The sequence below is a fragment of the Alnus glutinosa genome, chromosome 14, assembly GCF_958979055.1.
Source record: "Alnus glutinosa chromosome 14, dhAlnGlut1.1, whole genome shotgun sequence".
Lineage (NCBI taxonomy): Eukaryota > Viridiplantae > Streptophyta > Magnoliopsida > Fagales > Betulaceae > Alnus > Alnus glutinosa.
The window spans coordinates 11,070,478-11,090,253 of NC_084899.1; the positions used below are offsets into that span (position 1 = coordinate 11,070,478).

The 19,776-nt window shown below is 39.8% G+C and overlaps 1 protein-coding gene across 1 annotated transcript in view; it reads left to right on the forward strand.

Moving 5' to 3' along the window:
- The window catches only part of LOC133857189 (MACPF domain-containing protein At4g24290-like), a 29,915-nt gene extending 14,422 nt beyond the window's left edge, over positions 1-15,493 (forward strand). The window contains exons 5-7 of the mRNA XM_062292346.1: positions 7,158-7,350; positions 12,503-12,669; positions 14,622-15,493. Of these exons, the coding sequence (XP_062148330.1) occupies positions 7,158-7,350; positions 12,503-12,669; positions 14,622-15,326 (1,065 nt within the window). The 3' untranslated portion in view covers positions 15,327-15,493. The remainder of the gene's footprint in view (positions 1-7,157; positions 7,351-12,502; positions 12,670-14,621) is intronic.
- The last annotated feature ends 4,283 nt before the right edge of the window (positions 15,494-19,776 follow it).

Genomic DNA, 19,776 nt, shown 5'->3' on the forward strand with positions numbered 1-19,776 from the left:
CGACAAAAGGATTATTTTTCCTCTTAACAAATCAAAGCTTTGGAAACATATTTTTTCAACCTTCCTATTTCGTCATCATCATTTCTGGTCAACACGATATCGTCTACATAAACAATTAAAGCAATTACCATTCCTTATGAAGAATGTTGATGAAGAGATGCAAAAGGTATTGTTGTGACACTTTCTTCTTCTCCCTACTCTCTCTTCACTTAAGAGTTTTTCCTGGGAAGTTTGCGTCTCTCAGGTTTTTCAGCCATGTGAGGCCTGTCGCCGGGGCTGTTGTGAACCACGTCGGGGGTTGTCGAGTGCGGTAGGGTATGGAGAACTGGTTTTTTGTGGAGGCTAAGTCCTTCATCTTCTCAGTAGGGAAGGAACTTTTGTGTTGGGTGTGGCGAAGAAGAGGAAAGACTTCTCAGGGCGGGTTTGGCTGAGTTTGGGTTGCGTTGCTTGGTTATTGTCAATGGTGGAAGATGTGTTGCAAAATCCGGACTTTGAGGACTGTGTTAAATATTTTAGGGATGGTTCGAAGATGACCATCGTTCGGAGAGGTGGAAATAGTTCCGGCCGATTCTTGGTGGTGACGTTCAATGTGGGTGGCTGGAGAGGAATGATTGTGTTTCCTGAAGGCTGTGACGGGCAGGGTTGGGGGCATGTTTCTGGGGAGCTAAGCAAAGTGCTAGATTTCTTTGGATCCTCGGTGGTGTATTCTTCTAGTGGCGCCCCTCCGGGGAAGAGGTTGGGCAAGGACGCGGGTTTATTGTCGTACGCAGAGGCGGTGCACTCGTCGATTGGTGGCAGGCCTCGTGTTCAGACGGCGACGATGGTTTGGTGCGAGAAGGAGAAGATTTTTTGGCTTGACCGGGAGCAGGAGCCCTTTCGGCAGGCGGTGGATTGTTTTGCTGTGGAGAGGTCTTTCTCCAGTCCTCTGGGTAAAGACCTTGCGGATGACTGCTACGCTATGGAGTATTCTTCTTCCGGTCCGTTGTGTAAGGACCTTCTAGCGTGTTCCAAGACTCGGGTTGCAGTCGACGAAGTTGGCTCCATGGATCGATGTGGCAAAGGGTGCAAGAAGATGTGCTTAGAAGGTGATCACGAGTGGGATTGCGAATTTCGGGGAAGGAAGTTGGGTTTTTCAGGAAGATTCTCGACTCTGTTGGTGATTGGCTAGATCGGGTGTGCAGGCGTCCAACGCATTTGGGTAGGATTTCTTTTGGGCTGAAACCGAAACTGGGCTTTTTGGGTTTGGGCTGGTTATTTAGACGTTTGGGGAAGTTTAGACGCTTTGGGGTTTGGTCCTCCTATGCTCGCATGCGGACTGGTTCCAGGAGGTTGCCTTTCACTAAGAAGACCAAGCAGTGCGGGTTAGCAAAGAGCAAAGTGCGTCTCCCTCCCAATTTCACCCAAAAGTTGCTCACAGAGAAGACTTTTGCTACATCCAGTTTAGCAATTTCAACAGCGTCGTCCACGGTCACTACTTCTACTAAAGACTGTGCTGGTCTGTCGGCAGAGACTTGGCTGGATTTGGTGGGAGATTTTCATCCGGTTTCTTCTGAGGCGGCTGCACCGGGTGTGGGTTGTGAGGTGGGCTCGCCGGTAGGGAGGGTTCTTCCTTTCTCTCCCTTGAAAGAGCCCACGTTGAAGCCATTGATTCAATACAAGCGTAAAGTGAGGAAGCCGAAGTCGGCGGTGGGTCAAGGGGAACTCGAAGATGTGGGCTTTCTTAGGCGGGGTTTCTTAAATCGAGCTCGAGCTCGTCCTCTCTTCTTCTGGCAGATCATGGTTTCTCTGGAGGGGGTTGTTCTAGTAGAACTAGTCCTTTCAACTCTACGGGTGGTTCCCAGGCTATTTCTCCTATGGAGTGGTCCTTGTTTTGGTCTTTGATAGGGTTTGGGGACAAGGGAGAAGAGGATAAATCTGTGGCTTTCCTATTTGACCTTGATGAGGAACATTGGAGGTGGGATAAGATTGAGGGGTGTGAGCTTTAGGAGCTTAGGGTTGAGTTGTTTTGTGGGCTGTTTTTGTAGGGTCGGTAGTGAGGTTGTTACTTCTTGTATACTCTGTGTGTACTAGGGGCACCTTACGCTTTTTTTTTAATAAATTTGCACTTAATAAATTTTCTTCTTCTCCATTGTGATACCGCTTGCGTCCTTTGGAATACCATCTTTAGCCGCTTCAGTCTTTCTTGGGTTATGCCTCGTCGGGTGATTGATCTTTTCGCTTGCTGGTGGACAGGTGGTCGCTCTCAGAGTGCGGTTGTGTGGAAGATGGTTCCTTGTTGCCTTATATGGTTCCTGTGGAGGGAACGCAATGATAGACAGTTCGAGGACAAAGAAAGAACCATTGAGGAGCTCATTTCTTTTTTCTTTTATTCTTTGTACTCTTGGACGGCTGCGTTCCTTGCCCCTCTAGTGATTAGTTTTAATGATTTTCTTGTACTGTTTTCTTTTTCTTCTTAGTTGCCGTTCTTGTATACAACCTGTGTACTTGATCGCTTCTTGCGCTGTTAATGAAATTTCTCTTACTTATCAAAAAAAAAAAAAAATGTTGATGAAGAGTGTATGATCCACTTGACTTTGTTTATGGACGAATCTATGCATAGCTTGGGAAAATCTCTTAAACCAAGCCCTAGGAGATTGTTTCAGCCCATATAGGACCTTCTTCAATTTACACACTTTACCATTGAGGACCAAGAAGAAGTCCCATGTATACTTCTTCCTCTAGATCTCCATGAAGGAATGCATTATTCACATCAAGCTGCTGAAGTGATCAATCAAAGTGTGCTGCCAAAGAAAGGACTCGAATAGAATTCATCTTTGTTGTTGGGGCATACACCTCCTCGAAGTCTATTCCATAAGTTTGAGTAAAACCTTTTGCGACTAATCTGGCCTTATATCTTTCCACTGACTCATCGGTTTTATGCTTCACTATAAACACCCATTTGCATCTAATCACCTTTTTGCACTAGGCAACTCGACTAGCTCCCTTGTGTTATTTTTGTGCAGGGCTCTCATCTCTTCCAGCATTTATTCCCTTCACTGTGGATCACTAGTTGTCTTCTATAAATTTGGAGGAATAGACACGGAAGACAATTAGGATCCAAATGAATGATATAAAGGCGACAGATGCTGATAGGACTCAAAGTTAGATATAGGGTGTTGAGTACAAGATCTAACCCATTTGCATTGAGCAATAGGATGGTCAATGTCATCAATGGCAGGGAGTAAAGAGTTTAAGCTAGGTGCAGAGATAGGGTTACCTAAGTCAGGGTTCATTGCTTGGCATGATTGTGAGGAAGTAGTCTTGCTCTTTTGGAGTATGGAGTAAGCTCTTAACTTCTCAATGGGTGGCTCACATGGCTCATCAGTAGGTAATATCGCATCAACAAGTGGGTCAGTTGTAAGCAAAGTACTCACAAACTTCTCTTCACTATTCTCCCCCTGAAGAGAAGTATGGGAAGAGGAAAAATAAGGTTTGATTCAAAGAAAGTGACATCATTCAACACAAAATGTTGTTTTGACAGAGGGTGATAACACTTGTACCTTTTTGGGTAGGTAAGTACCCCAGAAAAACGGATTTGAGCGCTTGAATATCTAATTTACCCTGAGTTGAACCATGATTGTGAATAAAGCAAGCACAACCAAACACTCGAGGAGGGATAACAAAATTGGAAGAAGAAAATGGTGGTGACAACACCTCAATAGGTGTCTTGAAATTCAAGCACGAGATGGCATTCGATTGATGATATAGGAAACGGGGAACAAAGCATCACCCCAGTAAGATTTGCAAACGTGCATAGGTAGTAAGGCTTGGGTTACCTCCAAAAGATTTCAATTTTTCCACTTAGCAACTCCATTTTGTTGTGGACTATTGACTTTCACTTTGTGACTTCGCCCCCTAAGATGCTCTGACTATTGACGTTATGGAAAGTGAGGTCCATATCCTCTGCCTTATATAGGCATCAGTGGTGATGTTTATAGGAGCAAATGGTATTTCAAGTTTGAAAATATGTGGCTAAATTCAGAGTGCTTTGTGGAAAAGGTAAAAACCGTGGTAGATATCCTAGAGTTTTCATGATTCTGCTAGTTTTATACTAGCATGTAAACTGAAAGCATTGAAAATCGACTTGAAAAACTGGAATGAAGAGGTGTTTGGTAATGTTGTGAAGCAAAAAAAGTTCTTTTGGACAAACTCTGAGGTCTTGATTTTTTCGCAAAAGAAAGAATATTATCTTGGGTCATGCCTTAATGAGGTGTAGCTCTCCTTGAACTCTCAGACTCTGAGGTCTTCCATGTAGGCACCATCTTTGTAGGTCTTCCATGTAGGCACCATCTTCAATGTTGTAGCACTCCTTGAACTCCCAAACTTCCACCAACAAGCAAGGAGGTCTAGCACACTCCTAGGCATGACCCAAGAAATACCAAAGCGAGAAAGTGAGGGTCATGTACATAAAGGCTTTCTGTCCTATTACTCTAGTACATCTATAAAATTATTTCCAAAGCCCTAGCTAACAAGCTGAAAATAGTGTTGAAGAAGGTTTTTTCCAAGACTCAGAATGCTTTCATCAGAGGGAGACGGATTTTAGACTTAGTCCTTATTGCCAATGAATATCTTGACAGTATAATTAGATCAAGAGATCCAAGTGGAATTTGTAAATTGGATATAGAGAAGGCTTATGATCATGTTAATTGGGGGTTCCAACAGTATTTGTTGAGGAGATGTGGCCTTGGAGAAAAATGTTGGGAGTGGATCTTTACGGTGCATCTTTACTTTGATTGATGGAACTCCTAGTGGCTTTTTTAACAGTTCTCGAGGCCTGAGATAGGGGGATTCTTTATCCCCTATGTTTTTTGTGGCGGTTATGGAGGCTCTGAGAATAATGTTATCCACTACTGTGAATAAGGGGTTCTTATTAGTTTTTTTCGGTGGGGTCTAGGAATAGTTCTTGTCTCATTTCTTTTTTGCGGATGACACTTTGATCTTTTGTGAGGCAAACCCAAATCATATTTTTTTCACTTGTGTTGTCTCTTATGCTTTGAAGCTTTCTCTGGTTTGAAAATCAACTTGGCTAAATTAGAGCTAGTCCACCATGGAAGATGTTTAAGACTTGGCTCGTATCCTTGGTCGTAGGGTGTACTCGTTTCCTATGAAATACATGGGTCTTCAGTTAGGGGCTTCTTTCAAGGCAAAATCAATATGGGAGGGTATCATTGAGAAGATGAAACGTCGTTTGGCTGGTTGGAAGCGGCTTTATTCGTCTAAGGGTGGTAGGATCACTTTGATTAAAATCACTCTTTCTAATTTGCCTACTTATTTATTGTCCATTTTCCTCATCCTTGTTGGTGTTACTAATCGTATTGAGAAACTTCAGCAGGATTTCTTGTGGGGTGGAGTCGGTGATTGAATTCAAATTTCATCTAGTTAGTTGGTCAAAGACTTGTACTGCGACTTCATGAGGTGGTTTGAGAGTAAGAAATCTGCTTCTGTTTAACCGTGCTCTTTTGGGGAAGTATTTATGGCATTATACAACGAAGAGGGAGGCTTTGTGGAGATCGGTTGTGGAAGTTAAATATGACATGTGGAGAGGGTGGTGTTCTAAGGCGATTAATGGTTCTTTGGGGTTGAGGTGTGGAAAAATATTAGGAGAGGGTGGGGGGTTTCTCTAGATTTATTAGATTTGAGGTGGGTGATGGCTCTAAGATAAGATTTTGGCTTGATGTGTGGTGTGGAATCATACTTTGAAGGCAGCTATCCAGTGTTGTTTAGCATAGCCTGCTTTAAGGATGCTTCGGTGGCAAACCACATGCAGTTTTCTATTGACATTTTATAGTGGAACATTACCTTGATCAGATCAGTGCATGACTGAGAGTTGGAGTTAATTATCGCGTTCTTTAATCTTTTGTACTCTCTCAGGTTGAGATGAAGTGGCTAGAGTATTTGTTGGATCCCTTAAAAAAGGCGGGTGCTTGAGGTCAGATCTTTCTGTCATGTGCTTATTCCTCCTCATTGCCGCTCCCTTTCCTTGGGAGAGCATTTATAGACATAAGGCTCCTTCGAGAGTAGCATTCTGTGAGTGGATGGTAGCCTTGGGAGAGATTCAACTTTGGATAACTTGAGAAAGAGGCATGTCATAGTGATGGATTGGTATTGTTTGTAAGAGTGGGGAAACCATCGATCATCTTAGTGTTGAGATGAATGTGGCATTGGGTTGGAGATGAATGGCATGTTCCTTAGTGTTGAGAGTTGGGTTCAGGGCTTCCGTATAGAAAAAAATTAGGAAAAATTGGTGGTAGTTGGAGGGGGTCAAGTGTCATATTTTAAAGTTTGGTAGTGTAAGAGCCAAAGAGGTGGTAGTTTTGGGGGGTGGGGTAAAGTGTATTTTTTCCCAAAAAAGTTATATTTTTATCATTTTTAACTACAAAAGTAATGCTAGAATATAGAAGATAAAGATGATAATTGTAATATAAGAACAATAGAGTTAGAAAGTATCTTGGTGGTAAATGGTCTTACTTTCAAATAAGCTTGGGTTCAAGCCTTCTGAATAACAGCACTTTTATTTATATATTTTTTTTAAAAGTAACAGCATTGGTTTGAAAAAATGGTTGGTTCTTTAGAGCCCTAATTGGGTCAACCAATTTGAAGTTGAACTGGCCAGTTGATCTGTTCTAGTGATTCTTTCCAGATGGCACGGGTTTCAAGGCCAGAGTGAACAGACCTCCAGACGAGGTTAACCCAGTCCAACAGGCCAGTCAAGTCTGGTCTTCAGAGCTTTGGTTTCGGTGCTCTAACCCTGTAGTTACGGTTTATATGAGAACCAAATAGTGAAAACGCAAAGATGGTCCTGCTCCACAATACATGTAACTCATTCTCACAACAGTTTATAAGTGAACATAGGGTCTCCAATTCTAATGCTTGGATAACATATTACTCCATACCAGCAAAAGATCTAAATTTGGGAAACGGATCCTCTCTATTTAAATTGAAATGGAGTTCCCTAAATTTGACAGTTCGGGACATGACAGTTTTTTACTCAAATCAGTCTATTTATATGGTTGAGGGTCATTGTAGCCACGTTGCTGTCTTCTGCTTGATTTGTTGACTTCTGAATATCATCGGAACTGAGTTTACCTTAAGTAGCTTATGTCTTTTATATATTTCAGTTGCAGGATGTTAAATACACATGCAAGAGGAAAGGGGGAAGATTGCATAAACGTCTATCCCATGATGAGTGGTCTCAGACGGTTCAGTTTGAACCTGATGTGATCTCAATGTCATTCATCCCGATTACATCCTTGTTGAGTGGAATTAATGGTAGTGGCTTTCTGAGCCATGCCATTAACCTTTATCTTCGTTGTAAGTGTGACTTATCATCTCATTGTGCATTTATTGCGTTTATTAAGTAACTGGAGCACTATTTTGGAGCCTGCATCAGGTTGTTTCTTAACCCTATGACTTAGGACAGCCACAATGAAGAGGCTAGCTAGGGTTTATTTGGCAGCAGTGATTTATAGGGTGTTGTGGGTAGCTAGGAATAGGGTTTTGGTGGGAAAAGGCTGGAAACGTATTGGGGGATATGGGGCTTCTTAGTAAGGGAAGGTGGGATTTGGAGTTGAAACAAAGACTTGAGATTTGGTTGGCTATTCATTGGTTGGGAATACTAATCCAGACATTATTTAGACTTTCTTGGGTCGTTGGAGTTATTTGATTGATGGGTGGTTTAGGGTTTTAAAGATTTGGATTTTAGGAAAAGAATGGTTGCAAATTCAGATCTAGTCTTGATTAGAATTTTATGGGAAATTGTTGGAAAATTCAAAGAAAAGTATAAAAGAGAAAAAGATAGACAAACCTAAGCATTGTACCTTGGATAAAGTTGCATCACACAATACTCAAAAGCAGTTTTGCTGGAAGTCTCGTAAACACATTATATATTGAATAGAAGCCATTACATCCATATACATTGGTTTTTAACACTTAAAAACTTAATAGGACTTAGATTCATTGAACTTTGACTACTAAGCCCAAACTACTAAACTGGTGAAACCCTCTAATAAGATCCAATAACATAATAAGGCCTTGAATAAGACCAAATGGACCAAAAGTATGGTTTTTGTCCAAAAATTTGAAAGCTACAAGAAACATGATACATAAGACTCATGATCAGCTTTGAAGCTATTCAAGGTCCAAGTAGCCTCAGCATCATCCAGTATGTGCCATTAATGCTCGGGTATTAGAATTATCCTTGGGGCCTTTTTTTTATCTGTCTCCAGTGTCTGCTGTCATGGTCTTTCATCACCCTTTCCTCATGTATGTGCAAACTGTGATATTATTTCCATGTTTTTTTTTTCAGATACTTCACTGCAGAAATTTCAGCAACTAACTTAACTAAAAGATAAACCTAACAACATTGGGTTTGATGACATGCATTTCATAAAATTATATTTTAATGAGGTGGTTTGTTAAACAACTGATCTTTAGTTGGTCTATTAAACAGCCATTGCTATCGATGGATTTATATACTCCTGATCTCAGATTGATTCTTTTTACATTTAAACTTGTAGTGGCCTTCAAGATCTAGTTAGTGAAGAGCCAACCCTCTCCTTGAGGTGTAATGTCACTAGTGGTCTCTTATATATCCTGGTAGTTCCTTACAAAGTCTGATGTTCAGGATCTCTAGGAACTGGTTTTGGAGAAAGTGTCCAGTCATTTTATTTTTCTTGTTTGAAATATAAGGAATCCATTGAAAATTACTGAGAAACTTTCTGTGTTATCGTTCTGTTGCCATGAGAATGGTTATTTCATAGCAAGTTAAATACTAACTGCCATATTACAAAATTTATAACTTTGCACTTTATCATGGTTTGCGTTTAGTTCCATAAAAATTGTTGTTTCATAAAAGTGAGCTATTAGATTAATCACTTAACGTGGAAGATGATATGTCAGCTAAAGTAAGCGTCAATATTTAGAAACTCTCTTTAAGGGGATCCAACCTTGTAAGAGTATTTTTTTTTTTAAGATGTTTTCTTAATATTCGATCTTTGATCCTTTTGCTTGTTCTCTTTTTCTTGTTTTAGTTTTCAGGATATCTCGTCCTCTAATATTTTGTATCATGTTTGTTCAGATGCTTTGTTTACTTGTTAAATATGGTTCACTTTACATAACCCGTCTTTACATATGTACTTTGCTCTACACTGCCATTTAGATTCATCTCAGTTAAAACATGTCCACATCTCACACCCCAAATCCAAAGTGAGCATGGAAATGTTAAAAATATCTGTCGATATGAAACTTCTATAAATATTTATCATCAAAATAATTAATTTATTGAGGATGGTAACATGGCCACGGCATGTACAAGACTAACCTTATTGCATTTTCCTCAAACATAAGTCAAAACTCTATAATATCAATAATAATCACAAATTACAAATTATCCATCCTCAAATAAAAATATGCCAGAACTTCAAACGCAATTTCAAATTTGTTAATATTCTATATGTTAGAATATTAACTAAATGATTAAATTCACTATTTTCTATCAGTTTAAGTTTTTAGGATTTGTGGCGATTTAACAAAATCCAATATTCTAAGATATATTTTCCCAACAACAGAATTTGGGTGCAAAATGTTTGGTGTCTACAAACTCAAATCCCATCCTCCAACATTAATAACTAATTAATGTTTTCAAAACATTACTAATATTCGAAATAATTCCAATTGCAAGTTCATAAAATGTAAACGATGATAGTCACAAGGAATAACACCAAATTATATTATTACTCTCGATACACAAACTTTTTTTGATAAGTAATAAAAGTTTTATTAAAAAAAGCGTAAGACGCCCCTAAGTACACCGGGAGTATACATAGGAACAATCAAACCAGCCCACAAAAAGAAACTCAAACAAACCCGCAACGACCTAAAACCCTCAAACCCTAAACCCACATGGATCACTCAACGCTACAGCACGTGAGTCTGGCCTTTCTCTCGCCAAGAGGACGTGCTTGCATCGCCGTAGTTAACGGAGCATTTCAGATTCCTCAGCTCCTTCCAACCTTTGTTCTTTAGACGCGCAACCTTTACTTCTCGAAGAAAATCCTCTTCAATGGCATCCAAAATCGCTAATGACAGATTCTCGCCCTCATCACCATCCAACACCCAATCCAATGGCATGTTAAGAGGATAAACAGCCAAAGGGTGAGGGAGTCTCCATCCTCTCCAACCCAAACCTCGTCACCTTGATCCCGCACAACAATCTCTCCAGACGGACCAAAACCTACCGGTAATTTTTGAGATTGGGTCAAACTGTTCACCATGACATCCACACCCTTTTTAGCGGTTGGAGTAATGCAACTGCCCAAAAGGGAAGGAACCCCTTCCATCCCATCTTTAGGCAAGAGATGAGGAGCTACCCCATGAGCGCTTGGGAGAAGAAAGCCTCTCCAAAGAAGGATAGACGGAGGAGACTTTTTAACCACTCTCCCACCTGGCTTCGGCGAGGACTAGACCACGGCCCCTACCAGGGCCTGAGAAGAAGCACCCAAAAACGGCGTCATCGGAGCAATGATCGCCATCACAGCCTCGTCAAACAAAGAAACATCCAACTGAGCACCTCTGTCTACCTTCGGTCTCCGGTGATACCTCAACACCGATTTGGACTCCGACAGGTAGATGGGAGCCCCACACTCCGACATTATCGGGAGAGAGAAGCAGAGTCTTTTGCTCGCGCCCCCCCCCCCCCCCCCCCCCCCCCTTCCCCCAGGGGAAGAATAGACACCGAGGGAATCTAACCCAACTTAAGGGAAATCCGGCTCCGGAAAAAACCTCAAGACTACCTTATCAGCCATAACCACATTCTGACCAGCTCTAGACAAGCATCCGAAGGAGACACTGTTTCTAGCGGCGTCGGCGGAAAAGGGAGAGCAGTGTTAGAGGAGGCTAAAGCCGAAGGAGAAGAAAACCCTGGAACAGGAGAATCTGGCCCGGCAAGCGCCGGAATAGGACCAGAGGAAGTTGCCGGCAACGTGGAGGCCAAAGGCCACATGACAAGCTATATAGGCTATCACGCCATACAAACATCAAATAGGCATCACGCAAATATTAGGCCACATAGTTGGGTAATTACCAAGGCCACACAAGCATGAATAAGCCACATGGGCATCTGTAAAGCCATACAATCATCCATTGATCCACACACTACAAGGCTACATAGACGTCAATAAACCACACAGGCAGGTAATCACCAAGGTCAACATAGACCAAATATCATGGGCACAACGGTTAAATCATAAGGAGTTTACAAGATTAATATAAGTAAGTTCCATAACATACTTCTATATAATTTCACAAAACTTTTTCCATAATCAAGAATCTCACAATGTTCCAAATATATTCAAATGAAATAAGTAAATGAGATTCTCCATCAAGTTCTCTAAATTACGGTGTTACATCATGAATCATTTCTGTTGTGAATTAAACAAGTCAATAACATACATTTCCCATATGCAATAATAAAATTGTGCATCTTTAATGTTCATCTTTTCTTTTTTTCTCATATCAGCAAGTAATAGGACATAACATCTCATAGAAAATTGTATAATTCCAATGAGGTCCCAAAAGTGCTCTCTAACTAAAGAAACACTTCCATGCAACAATTTTTTATTTTCCAAAATTTATAACTTACTAGTGACCTCGCTCGTAAATATAATCCAAGAAATCATATCCACAATTTTTTCTGAGTGCCCTAATGGATTCAACTTGAGCTTAATCAATATTAAGGTCAACAACAAAATTCACAACCAGACTACAAAACCACAATTTACAGTTGATTTCTTGTCCTCCATAATTAAATTTCTCAAATTAAACCCGATTTGGATGTATTCAGACCTATGTTTTAATCCTCAATTTGTTTGAGCCATTAATTTGGGGATACAAACACCAGTCCTACAAAGTCCAAAGATCCATGCCCAACCTGAAAATGACATACATTTTATTGAAACAAAATAAATGTGATAATCTTCTTAAAATGCTCTTAGTTGGGCCCTGTGTGTTTGTAATACCCTGCACTTGCATTCGTCACTGGAACTTGAAGGAAGATTTTTATATTTTCTTTTGCTTCAGTTAAATGTGTAACTTGGTATATAATTGGCAACTGGCCTAGTTCTATTGTTTGTCAAATATCCCCTTATTTTCACATAAGAAAGTGTACTTGTAGCTATCCTTGATAGTCATGCACAATTCTTGTTTTTTCACGGTATGAATGAATGAACATCCATTTTCGAAAGTAAACCGTCTGATGTAATTTTTATGGTACATTGTCTTGGGGGTTTCACCTTCTTTTTGATTATTAGCTCATGTTCTGAGAGTCAACTGATGGCCTTATTTTAATGGCTTTACTATGCTCATTTAAAATTACTTAACTAAATGTGATTGATATTTTTGAGATCAAATTTTGTTGTAATAGGAAAATGTAAACCATCATTCTGTTTGACATGTTTCATGAATTCAGATAAACCGCCAATTGAAGAACTACATCAGTTTTTGGAGTTTCAACTTCCAAGGCAATGGGCACCAGTATTTGGTGACATTCCCCTTGGTCCAGAGAGGAAACAACAAAGAAGTGCATCTTTACAGATCAGCTTTATGGGTCCTAAGCTCTATGTTAACACAACTCTGGTAAAACTCTTCTTATATGTAATCATCTTTACTCTTTATGTAGTTTTCTTTATGTCTTTTTTTTTTTTTTTTTTAATTATTATTAATTTATTATTTACTTTTTTTTTTTTTTGATAAGTATTATTTACTTTTTATAATTCCCTGAATTTTGTATGTTGCCCTTGAAAAGCGGAAATGCATGCTAGTGCACATGGCGTAAATGAAATCATAATACTAGTCATCAATCGTAACAGGCACAAACAAGTTTTAGATTCTCGGGGTAAATTTAAAAGTTTGTTTAATCTTACACGGAAAAGCAAGAAATCGTGACAAACAAGAACAATTTGCAGTTTACTATTAGCAGAACTTGAACTTGAATTTTTTGTAGCAATTTAACTGTGGACCTTTCTTTTAAAAAAAAAAAAAAAATTGAACTAGGCTATAATATCTCCTATCTACAATTTGTTAACTGCCTTGAGAACAACCTGGTACTTTTGGCTTGTGATTCATGAGCTATTCTAATGGCTGGTAAATTACATCCCTGTTGGGCTGTTCATTAGAGAGAGTATCTATTTTTCAAATATCTAGATTGTTCATAGATGGATTATGTATTTGTGAAAAATGTAGGTTTTGGGAGGAGAGGGCCAATGGGGTAATTAGATTGTGTCATCCAAGGCATAGAGCTTCGTCTTTGCCTTCCTGAAATAACTCCCTAACCTAGAGAAGCCATAAATGATGTCAACAAGTAAAGATTGTTTCATTTTGTCAATTTCTATGCACTTGTAGTTTTCAAACCCTAGTGTCAATGGAGATGTGAATAATGGTCACGCATCCTACGGTTCACATGAAAGATACTTGTACTGTTATGGATATTGGACCTGCTCACAGGTACTTGCATAAAAGCCAATTCGCAGACGCAATGTAGGTCATATTGCATGGTCTTGAAGATCCCCTTTGCCACCCTTTTCCAAAGAGAAGTGCTACACACTCTCACTCCCACAGTCCCAAGTGCACACACCCTGATGTGACACTCAAAATCACCATCGAATTTTGGATGAATCACTATTGAATTTTAGATTCTGTAATGATTTTGAGTGCCACGTCAAGGAGGAAGTGTGTAGCATCTCTCTTTCCCAAAACCTACATTTTCATGTATACATTATGCATTTATGATCGATCTAGATATTTGAACAATAGACTCTCTCTAATGAATAGCCCAACAGTAATGTAATTTACCATCGATTAGAATAGCTCATCACTCACAAGCCAATTTACTGACGCAATGTAGGCCATATGTCAATGTAGGTCACAAAGCATAGTGCTTAAACCTGACAATCTCTCCTAATTGTTTCTGCACGTACTGTAATCTTGTTTAGATATAGTATAAGGCTGCTGTGTGGAAAAATCAACCAATTAATTCTTTTAGACTGAAGAAAAACAATGCTACTGCATTTTGTTATGACAAACCTAAATATCCTGTTAGGTGCTGAAATGTGGCCATTTTGATACATGTTGTCTTTTTCCTTTTGTTATAAAATCGCTATATCCATTTGCAACTTTTCTCATGTTCAGAATCCTATGAATGCCATTTATGTTGCAGTGACAGATTATGCATGCTTACTGGATGTCAACCATAAGAAATTGCAATTTTTTGTTCTCATTCAATCTTTTTGCCTTTGATAACATGATTGTTCTTAAATAGGTTGGATGATATGGTATTACATCAGTTTACCTCCTATTGTCTCCATCTGCTTTTTTGTCTTAACAAACTGGAGGACGTCTTGCAGTGTTGACTCTTAAATTTCCTGTCAATTGGCTGAAAATAAAATAAATCATTGCCGTATATGGAGGCTTTCTGATTTGGGTGTCTCATTGTTGGGTTTTTCTAGATTATCTTTAATCCATGGCATGGGTATGGTTTGAAATTATTTGTAGTCTATTGGCACCCTACTCAGTCGTGTATTTTCTGACAGGTCAATGTGGGTAAGAAGCCGGTGACCGGCCTCCGACTCTACTTGGAAGGGAAAAGAAGCAACTGCTTAGCAATCCACTTGCAGCACCTTTCCTCACAGCCAAAGACCTTTCAATTGCTGGATGAACCTAATCACAGAGTCTCTCATCTCTCATCTGACCGCAGGTACTATGAGAAGGTTCAGTGGAAGAGCTTTTCTCATGTCTGTACGGCCCCTGTTGAGTGTGATGATGATCTCTCTGTTGTCACTGGGGCGCACTTTGAAGTTGGAGACTCTGGATTAATGAAGAAAGTTTTATTCCTACGCCTCCATTTCTCTAAAGTTATTGGTGCCATGGCAGCTCCTAAAAGACCCGAGTGGGAAGGTTCCCCTGGCTTGGCGCAAAAATCTGGAATGATCTCAACCTTGATCAGCACTCATTTCTCAACCGCTCAAAAACTGCCTCCTCGGCCGGGGGATGTGAACATAAACTCTGCTGTTTATCCTGGGGGCCCTCCGGTGCCAACCCAGACACCTAAGCTTCTAAGGTTTGTTGACACGACGGAGATGACCAGAGGACCGCAGGACGCACCCGGGTACTGGGTTGTGTCCGGAGCCAAGCTTTTTGTTGAGAAGGGTAAAATCTCTCTCAAAGTCAAGTATTCTCTCTTGACTGTGATTTTACCAGATGAAGAGCTGTCGGGAGAATTCTCAAGTTTGATATAGTTTTTTTTATTGAAACGTAGGATAAGGAAAAATTACGTATACACAGGAAATGAGGACTGTAATTCGTTTTGGGGCTCATGCTATGTAACATATCCGTTTGAAGATCTGCTGAGCTGATTGTATATAAAAATTAGGGGAAACTTTATTTAACTTTTATCATTTTTTCAGTCACCTTTCCTAAAGTTCAAAATTTCTCAATTTAGTGTATCCAATTTTAAAAAATCTGCAATGTTACCCCTCTGTTAAATTTTTTTGTTAAATCCTGATGGAGAAAGCCGAAATACCTAAAATACTCCAATTTAAATTTTTTTTTTTTTTTTAAAAAAAAAAAAAAAAAAAAAAAAAAAAAAAAAAACACAAACAAAAATTTGTTGTCGTGTTGGGTTAGGGTCAAGCTGTGGGTTTTATGTTTTTTTTTTTTTAGAATTCTTAAATACAAGGATATAAGGAATATTCCACTTATACTCTATATGATTGTACACTAAAACCTACCAGTTGGGGTGACATTGTAATTTGAAAATTATGATATACTAAATTGAGAATTTTTAAACTTTAAGTGAATGAAGTTTAAGGGGTTAAATAAAGTTTCCTCAAAATTATTGATTGCTTGTGTAAAATTTGCTATATTCCTTGTAGATTGTCTGTGCATTTGCCGGCATTTTAAATGTCTGTATTGTAATATTGTCGAAAATTTTCACTTGGTTCTCTCTTTGTATGCCTAAACCACTCCCACCACTTCCTCCAAGCACCATTGTGTGTATGTGGCTCCAGTGGAGATTGGAAGCTGGCGTAGTTTAGTTCTTTTTGTTATTCAATTGTTAGTTGGTTTGTTAAACAATGTCGTATAGTTGCTTGTAATTGATTGTTCGTTATTCTGTTAAGTAGAGCGGGTGCAAATAAGGTTTGAGCTTGTAAAGTGAGGCATTCACTCTTGTTGCTGCAGATTGGATACGAGGGATTTGGCTCCTCGAATTGCCAATGGTTTGAATGCAACAGTTCTTCAAATTTCTTTCACTTTCTTTCTTAAATTCTCTACAAATCTTCTTTCATTTTCTCTAGCAAATCCTATAAACATGAAGCACTGTTAAAAATAGTATCAGAGCTTCTGATCCACTGGTTTTTTTTTTTTTCCTCTCTGTTCATTCTTTCTAAGTTCTTGCGTTGGCAATGACTCAAACACGTTTAGGGTCGCAGGAAGTTCGAGAATTGCAAGATGGGTTTTCCACATTACAGATAATGGTGGATTCACTTCGACATTCTCAAGATGAGATCACAAAGCGGCAAGATGATCAGTCCAAGAAACAAGATGATCTTCCAGCAGGTTTGGTCGTTGATTAAAGGCAAAGATCCGATGGGGAATGGTGGTCAAGGAGATTCTAGTCGGCATGACGAGCATGTTCCTCCTTTTCAGATAGAGTATTCGGGTGGGGAAGCTTTTCACACAAGGCCTTGCGCCTTGACTTTCCTCGGTTCAATGGCGAGGACCCTGAAGGTTGGTGTTACCGTTCAACCCAGTTTTTTGATTACTATCTTATACCTGAACCATAGAGATTTACAATCTCTGGGTTTCACATGGAGGGTAAGGCGCTTGTTTGGTTTCAAGAATTGCGTAACAACAATGCTTTGACCACTTGGCTTAAGTTTCTTAGCAATTTACAGACTCAATTTGGTAAGGGATCTTGATGATCCCATGGAGACCTTAGTGAAGTTGAAACAGACGGGCAGTATGGAGGAATACAAGTCCCAATTTGAGTATCTAGCTAATCGTGTTTCTGGATTACTAGATAACTTGAAACTTAGTTGTTTTTTGGGTGGGCTCAGTGATTATATCTGTTTACCTGTATGGATGTTTCATCCTAAAATTATGGTTGATGCCTATTCTCTGGCCAAAATGCAAGAAGAGTTGTTAATAAACTCTAGGAAATCTTCTAAAAATTCTTGGAGTTTGACTCATAATAGAAATTTGCAGCAAAATCATAGTTCTTATAATCCCAAGATGAGCTTTCCAGGGCCATCTAAGCTGTTGCAACCACAGTCAACTAGGGGGGTAGACAATGCCAAAGCTGTAGTTCCTATACAGAGAATTTCCTCAGCTCAAATGGAGGAAAGGAGGAGAAAAGGGTTATGTTACTCTTGTGATGCCAAATGGTCACGAGGGCATGTTTGTGAGGGTCCTAAGCTTTTTCTGATTGAAGAAATAAAGGACTGTTGTGAAGATGAAGCTACTCTACAGTTGGAGGAGCAGAATGTGGAGACTGAAGTAGTGGCAGGTGAGGAGCCAGAAATTTCCTTGAATGCGATAACAGGAACACCCTCACCTAAAACCATGAGGTTGATAGGTTTTCTCAAACACCATAATGTAGTGATCCTTATAGACTCGTGGAGCACCCATAATTTTGTGGACTCCAAATTGGTAGCTTTATTGGATTATCCCTAGTAGTCGGGACTCCATTAAAGTCAAGATAGCCAATGGTCAAGATGTGTTGTGCCCGGGCTGATGTGATGCGGTTAGACTCAGAATGTAGGGTTCCAATTTTCAGGTGAATTTGTTTGTTCTACAATTAGTTGGGTGTGATGTGGTGTTAGGCATCCAGTGGTTGCAATTGTTGGCGCATGTTCTTTGGGACTTTGCTACTTTGAAAATGGAGTTTACTTATGAGAACCTAGGTGTTTGTTGAAGGGATTGCAAACAGGGGTAGAATGGAGTTTAGAGAACTCTGTTTCTTCTAAGGTGTCACAACATAGGAACAAGGGAGTACTTTTGCAGTTGATGAATTCTTCTGAAGAAGGTGCAGGGGGTATGACATTAGCGGCAACTGAATCTTTTGAGTCATTAGACCAACTTCTGTTGAGTTTTGAAGATGTCTTCAAAGAACCAACAGAGTTGCCACCTTCGAGGTAACATGACCATCAAATCATATTGCAGGAAGGAGCTCAATCGGTTTCAGTATGGCCATACTGGTATCCTTTTTATTAGAAAACATAAATTGAGAAGATAGTCCATGATTTGTTGAAGGTTGGTGTGATTCACCCAAGCAATAGTCCATTCTCTTCTCCTGTACTATCAGTGAGAAAAGCGGATGGTACATGGCGTATGTGTATGGACTACCGGTCTCTGAACAATGTGACTATTAAAGACAAGTTCCCCATTCCTGTGGTGGATGAACTACTTGATGAGCTTTGGGGAGCTAAATGGTTTTCGAAGCTGGACTTGAGATTTGGATACCACCAGATTCGGGTGAAGGAGGATGACATCCCGAAAGCAGCTTTTCGTACACACGAGGGTCACTACGAGTTTCTAGTTATGCCTTTTGGGCTAACCAATGCACCTTCAACGTTTCAAAGCCTTATGAACCAGGTTTTCAGGCCTCGTCTTAGGAAATTCATACTGGTTTTCTTTGATGACATCCTGGTTTTCAGCAATAGTTGGTCTACTCATCTCCAACATTTGGAAGTTACTTTGTCTATTCTTCGGGAGCATAAACTGTTTGCTAAGAGGTCGAAGTGCCATTTTGGATGTAAAGAGGTGGGGTATTTGGGACATGTTGTTTCTGAGTTTGGAGTGAAGGCTGATCCAGGGAAGATACAATCCATGATTGAGTGGCCCTTTCCTTCAAATGTTAAGTCCTTAAAGGGTTTCCTTGGATTAACTGGTTACTACAGGAAGTTCATCAAGAGGTATGGAGTAATTGGTGCCCCTCTCACTCCAATGCTTCGCAAGAATGATTTTTCGTGGTCTGCTGAAGCTGAGGCTACATTCAAGAATTTAAAGGAGGCTGTTACTACAGCTCCTATGTTAGCACTTCTAAATTTCTCTCAACCTTTTGTAATAGAATGTGATGCTAGTGGGGCTGGCATTGGGGCGGTTTTAATGCAGCAACAACAGCCAATTGCTTTTCTCAGTAAAGCATTAAAAGGTTGGGCTTTACATATGTCCACTTATGAGAAGGAATTTTTTGCTTTGGTTATAGTTGTGCAGAAGTGGAGGCCATACCTTCTTGGACAGACTTTTATTGTGAAAACCGACCAGCAAAGCCTCAAGTTTTTGTTGGAGTAGAAAGTAGGAACCCCATTTCAACAAAAGTGGGTTACGAAATTGTTGGGGTATAGTTTCACAGTTGAATGTAAAAAGGGTAGTGACAATCGCATTGCTGATGCTCTTTCGAGAAGAGAAGGTTGGGAATCTAACCCTAGCATTTTGCTCTTGTCGATTCCTGTTGCAGCTTGGGTTGAAGAGATTAAGTTGCAGTACCAGCTGAATGATAGTTTGAAGCAAATCCTAGAAAAATGGAATTCTAACACCTTGGATCCTATGAAGTATTCTATGCATGAGGGTTTATTACTCTATAAAGGCAGAATCCTTTTAGGAGACAATCAGCAATTGAAATCCCAGGTGTTGAGATATATTCACTATGATCCTATAGCTGGCCACTCGGGGTTTGAAAGGACA